This window comes from Rhincodon typus, chromosome 35, assembly GCF_021869965.1.
Source record: "Rhincodon typus isolate 14 chromosome 35, sRhiTyp1.1, whole genome shotgun sequence".
Lineage (NCBI taxonomy): Eukaryota > Metazoa > Chordata > Chondrichthyes > Orectolobiformes > Rhincodontidae > Rhincodon > Rhincodon typus.
This window is the reverse complement of record NC_063366.1, coordinates 10,796,089-10,802,362: the sequence shown is the minus strand read 5'-3', so window position 1 is coordinate 10,802,362 and position 6,274 is coordinate 10,796,089. Positions and strand designations below refer to the sequence as shown.

General features: G+C 54.4%; 1 protein-coding gene across 7 annotated transcripts in view; it reads left to right on the top strand.

Moving 5' to 3' along the window:
* Nucleotides 1-6,274, top strand: part of LOC109919061 (ral guanine nucleotide dissociation stimulator-like) — a 166,219-nt gene that overhangs the window by 146,455 nt on the left and 13,490 nt on the right. For 5 of the 7 annotated variants that reach the window (XM_048616535.1, XM_048616538.1, XM_048616539.1 and 2 more), the window contains 2 exons: nucleotides 4,135-4,227; nucleotides 4,935-5,118. In XM_048616535.1, the coding sequence (XP_048472492.1) occupies nucleotides 4,135-4,227; nucleotides 4,935-5,118 (277 nt within the window). The remainder of the gene's footprint in view (nucleotides 1-4,134; nucleotides 4,228-4,934; nucleotides 5,119-6,274) is intronic. The other 2 variants (XM_048616536.1, XM_020519021.2) reach the window with 1 other exon arrangement.

The following is a 6,274-nucleotide window of genomic DNA, read 5'->3' as shown; positions in this document are numbered from 1 at the left end:
GGGGGAAATGTCCCTTCCCATCGACCTTATCTGTGGCCCTCCTAATTTTACGGCCCATTTTTTAATTGGAGGAGCAAGTGGAAGTGCGTTGCTCTTCTCAAGCCACTTCCTCAATTTAGAGTCCGTGTCTAATTTGCCAGCTGACACTGTCAGGTGTTGCTGTCACCTCACTGGTCCGAGAAATCCCAGGATCCAGGCTAATATCTTGACGGGATGTGTTCAAATCCCTTGCCAGTGAAGGGAGGGCAAAAGAAAAAGATCAATCTGGAATTGGAAGTTATTGAGTCACCATGGCTCATGACATAAGCCCATCTGGTTCCCGAAGTCCCTTTGGGATAGTAAGTTGCCCAGACCTTGCATTGACTGGCCAACGTGAGGTTCCAAACGCACAGCAACGTGGGTGACAAGTCTGCATTGGCCGAGCGAGAGATTCAGTTTGCTCTTCCGACGCTCATGGACACCAGCGGTTGAGGAAGACGGCTCACCATCACATCCCCAACAGCAGTAGTAAGGTGATGATGGGCAAGAAACTGCGTCCTCTTGCCTCTCACCAAAAGTCTATTGATCTCAGACTGACGTGTGTCTGGCCCTAACTTGAGAGACTTAGATCATAGAATCCCTACAGTGTGGAAACAGGCCCTTTGGCCCAGAAGTCCACACCAAACCCCAGAGCATCCCCATCCAGACCCATCCTCCTATAACCCACCTAATCTACACGTTCCTGAACACTATGGGTAATTTAGCATGGCCAATCCACCCTAACCTGTGCATCTTTGGACTGCAGAAGGAAACCGGAGCATGCCCACGCAGACATGGGGAGAATGTGCAAACTCCACACAGACAGTTGCCTGAGGGTGGAATTGAACCCAGGTCCCTGACGCTGTGAGGCAGCAGTGCTAACCACTGAGCCACCACACCTCCCAATTTTTGTTTTCAATATTACCCCCCCTGTTTTTGGACTACAGTGTCGTCCAATAAACCTCATCTGTTTTCTTTAATCTTTTCTCTGTTTAATTGGAATCATAGAATCCCTACAGCGCAGAAAGAGGCCAATCAGCCCACTGAGTCTGCAGCAGCCCTGCAGAAAGCATCCCACACCCACCACCACCACCACCCTGTAACCACACATTTACTGTGGCTAACGCACACATCTTCTGGACTGTGGGAGGAAACCAGAGCACCCACAGGGAACCCATGCAGATACGGGGAGAATGTTGCAAACTCCACACAGGCAGAGGGTAGGATCGAACTAGGGTCCCTGGCACTGTGAGGCAGCAGTGCTAACCACTGAGCCACTGTGCTGCCTCTTAATATGCAGTGGCCAAGTAACACAAACCTCACCTGTGTAACCACTCCTTAACATTTGGAGACCAGGTATCATTTTGGTAAACTGACACTGCACTCCCTGCAAGATTGATCTATAGCCAGATTGTTGACTGATAGGTAAGGGGATAACACTGAAATTACAGACCCCCGCCTCACTCCCCGTTCCCTGCGTTTAATCCCTGTGAAAGTCGGCGGGGAGTAATCTTGGGCAGGGTCTTACTTGCCATTAGCAAGAACATACGCACACACTGCCCATCCTTCACAACTCAACCAAAAAGCTGCCAGCCGCTGTTCGGTGCTCTGACGGGCCAGTCAACCCGCCCTCGCTTCAAAATTTAAACAAAGCCTGGCTGTTAACTGTCAATTAGCATCGCTGGATGCGTTGTCCATGGTGAACCAATCAGCATTCACTTGGCAACCAATCAGAACCCTGTTCCGGTGCAGAACGAATGTTTGTGTCCCTTCAAATTGGTGTTCTCGTGAGATGCCCTGATGAGTGCAAAGTGAAATATTTTGACAAGATGCGTGCTCTTTAAACACTCTTTACCCGCTCCCCCAAAGACACCCCATTTCCTGAGTTTAAGTTAAAGATGTCCTGCCTTGGGTCTGAAACCCATTCATGCCAGCAACGCTAAGACAGATTGGAAGTGAACTGTCGGCCTCCATCCCACCACCTTCCTGAATCATTTCTGCCCTGTGCCCATTTCCGACAGTGGCATTGGAGTAAGTTTGTAAAAGATGGGCACGTGGGTCAGAGTTAGCAAGAGGCAGCGCGCCAGAGTCAAGCGAGAGTTTTCTGAGATGTGCAGTTGATACAGCAGCCGTAATGCCTGTACTCTGGGACCTGAGCAGACGTGGACAGCAAGGTGGAATGCTGGGTAGAACACGCAGAGCAGGCGTAGACTCCTCTGCCCTTCGAGCCTGTTCCGTCACCATTCAGTAACCCCAGGTAACCCTCCGTCCCCTTTTCTGACAAGAATCTTCCAATTCAGAGAAGGAAAAGATGGGGCTTACAACTCCCTTCCCATCTGTCTTTTGTTGCTGGCATCAATGAGTTTCAGATCCATCTGTGCCCGCCTTTACAAATATTCACTGGCTCTGCCTTCACTGAGCTCGATAAAAGGAACATGCCTCCCTTATTTCACTCCTTTTCAAACAGCGCTCGCCAGTCATACACTTAACCGAAAAGAGAGAAAGCCCTTTCCACGTCCACCATGTCAACTCAGATGCTTTTCCATCCAGTCATCCCTTACTCCTCTCAATTCCAGTGGACGGCTCACTCCAGTGAATTAACTGCGTGAATATAGTCTTGCTGAATCTGCACCCACGCCCCTGCTCTGCTTGTGCCATGTTGATGATTTGGCTGTATTTTTAGCCCCCTTGACCACCTTGGTACCACCTCCTTATGCCAGCTGCGTGTCAGATGGCGGCGTTTTTACGACAGCGGGCCACGGATTTAGGTCGCAATTTGGAGACTGGATTGCAGTTCCCTTCCTGTTCAGGTTCGGAGCTGCCATCTTTCTGACGGTCCCGGCAACTCGGAGGTTGGTCGGGAAGGGTCCCTGTGAAGGAAAGCTGAGGAGTTCGGCCCAGCGGCCGGCCCTGTCTTTATCCCTCAGCCTGAGAGCATCAGGGAAATCAGTGGTCCAGGCTTCATCCTGCTGCTGGTTGTGTGATCTTGCTGTGCACAGGTTGGCTGCCATATGCCCTGCGACCACACTTCGCACTTTGGCACCTGCTGAGGTCATGAAAGGCGCTACGCAAACATAAGCATCCTGAGGAGGACAGCGTTTGCGCAGAACCCTCTCTCTCTCAAAAATGCGAAACAGGGTTTGGCTCAGCTCCCTCATGGCACAGTCCGATGGACTCAGACAGCCTTTTAGCAATTCATTCTGCTCTTCCTGAGCTTCGGAGGTAAGGGACATACGTCAATCTTCATCTTGTTCCTTGTAAATTTCTAAACCGCAGGCATTCCGATTCCTTTCAGTACAACCTGACGCCACCCAGTTCGAAGGGCCCGAGCGGGTCTGGGAAATGGTTCAGTCAGCAGACCGTTGGTCTGTTCTGTTTGCGGCGGATTTGCGGCTTTTTTTTTGTTTTGCTCGTGCAACAACAAGGAAGTTCCAGTCGACACCTCTGCCTCCTAAGGCCCGATAAAAATCGCTCAGGACAGAAGAACTCGGGTCGTACCTCACCCTCAGCCGCTGAACTGGGCCTAGCGAGGCCGCCTGGTTGTCTCACTTGTTGAAATGGCGCAGCTTGGCAGTGTTAGGCCTCGCGAGGGGGGAAGTCGTTGGTGAACTCTGTCTCTCATCGTGATGCCCAGTGCCCACCTTAATGGGTGCGCAGTTTTCCCAGTGTTAGGAGATGGGAGGGTAAGCGGGCTGGAAATTTTGGCGGGGGAAGGCATCGGGAGTGGGGCGCCCAATCTCTCATGGCCCCCGCGTCCACATGTCGCTGGGGAGGCACGTGCCAGTTGGAACACTCAGCAGGGCCGCTCCCCTCCACCTCTCTGAGGTGGAGACTCCGTTGAGGGCGCCCCCTACCTGAGCAGCTTCGGCGGTGGGCACCGCTGCTGAGGCTCACGTGGACGAAGGTGCTGGGAGCGGGTTCCTCATTGGCTGCACCCTCACCCCCAATCATGGCGTCGCTCTCCTCCCCGCCGGGGTCCCGCTGCCCGCCCCCACAGAGACAGCTCTTGACTCGGGAAGGGGATCCCCGGTGACAGCGAGGAGGAGGAGAGCTCCCCGCGCCCCCCGCGTGTTTTGTTTCGGGCAAACGGGAAAACCGCGCTTGTGTCTTTCGCAGCTACAAGCTGTCGTGTGATGTCGAGCCGCCAGCCGAAGCGAGTGGCACTCCCACAAAGACCCGCCCTACATTGATCATCACGCACTGCAACGAGTAAGTACATGTTGTGTCGACTGTGTCTGTGGAAAACCCTCCCCCACCCTGTGTCATAGACATGATAGAATCCCTACATTGCGGGAGCAGGCCATTCAGCCCATCATCAACCTTCTGAAGGGCATCTCACCCAGATCCACTCCTACCCCATCCTGGCATTTCCCCATGGCTAACCCATCGAGCCTGCAAACCTGTGGACTGTGGGAGCAAACCAGAGCATCTGGAGGGAACCCACACAGACACAGGGAGAACATGCAAACTCTGCACAGACGGTGACCTGAGGGTGGAATCGAACCCAGGTCCCTGACGCTGGGAGGCAGCAGCGTTAACCGCTGAGCCACGACGCTGCCCGTAAGTTAGTTGTCAATTAAGTGCCTAAACTCTCCTGAAGCACTGACCATGGGCGGCCGTCTCTTTGGGTGACCGTTGTCCCCTTGCTGTCCTCCATTTGAAAGAACAAAAGCCTCATTGTTCTCGAGAGCAGCGCGCTAATAATGGGTTAGAGTTGGCGCCAGATAAAACTGGCTCCCTGTTTCTCGTCGTTCTTCCCCGCGCTGGGATCGCAGAACATTAATAACTGCAGCGGGAGCTGAAATCTAACGCGATCCCCGCCCCCTCCAGCACCCTCCCCCCGCCTTCCCCTTGCTGAGGTGATGATTCTGAAAGGGGACGGTTACCCGAGAGTAGATGCTGACCTTTCTCGCAAGGGGGATGTCTTGTCATTTCAGCCCTCCATCTGGCCAGAACAGCCCAACGGTGCCGAGCGGCGGGTTGGTACCATGGGATATACCCGGCTCACCCACGCCGGACCAGGATGGTCCCGGAGAATTCCCTGGACCCAAGGAGCACTCGTTCAGACCCATCAACGCGTTGCTGTGCAAGGTTGCCCGGGTAACGTATGCCAACGCGCCGGAGCAGGAGAAACGGAGTGGAAGGGAGAGGCTCGCGGGACACGATCCCAACGCTGTCGCTATGGCGACGTTGAGAGAGCGCAGGAAGCAGTTTGGCTCGGAGGAGGTCAGACTGAGCTCTGCGCCGAGCGCGGGGAGGGGTGGGGGTTTAGCGGGCTGGGCAGTGAGGTTCGGGAGGAGCTGATCCCCGCACATATTAAAAACAAAATAAAGAGGGCATCGGCTCAAGGGCACGGATTTAGAGTGATTCCCGCACACAGCAGAGGCTGAGCTGACGAAATGCCCTTTCTCGCTGGGCGACGGCTGAAGGCAGGGAGAGTGGAGTCAGTCTCAACTGAGGATAGAAGTGATGTACGAGGGGACGGGGAGAAAAGCAGGAGATTTAATGGTGCTCACTGAGTGACCCAGTGCAGGTTATGATGGGCTGAACGGCCTCTATCTGCACTGCGTCACTTCTTCGGTAAACAAGCCAGATCCCGAAGCCAAAGAGATATGGACCTGGGACGCTGAGGAAGACTCTGTGCGACTCCTCGAGGTGGTGGTTTTCCACCTGAGGCGCGTGGGGGGGTGCACATGTGCTGCTGGGTGCCATAGTGCCCATCTCTCCAGGTTCTGAGAGCCTGGTAGTGGTGGGAAAGGTCTGCCCACGATGGTGAGTGCCACACCATTGCACATGAACACCAGGCGGGGGCAGCATTGACTGCTCCAAGGTGCGGCCTGCACCCCTGACCTCGAGAAGGTGCCTACTCCTCCCTGCTTTGAGATGCATGGTAGTGGGCACAGCTACTTGGCGGATCCAACAGTGCCAGGCAACAAGTGGCAGACATTTCTCGGGACACCAACCCTCCAAAGAGCTTCCCACCCAGACCAACCCCCCTCACCAAATTGTCACATGGCCAATCCACCCATCCCTCGACACTATGGGACAATTTAGCATGGCCAATCCACCCTAACCTACACATCTTTGGAGTGTGGGAGGAAACCGCAGCACCCGGAGCAAACCCACGCAGACACGGGGAGAACGTGCAAACTCCACACAGACGGTCGCCCGAGGCTGGAATCGAAACTAGTTCCCTGGTGCTGTGAGGCAGCAGTGCTAACCACTGAGCCACTGAGCCACCGTACCCTCCCTCCAC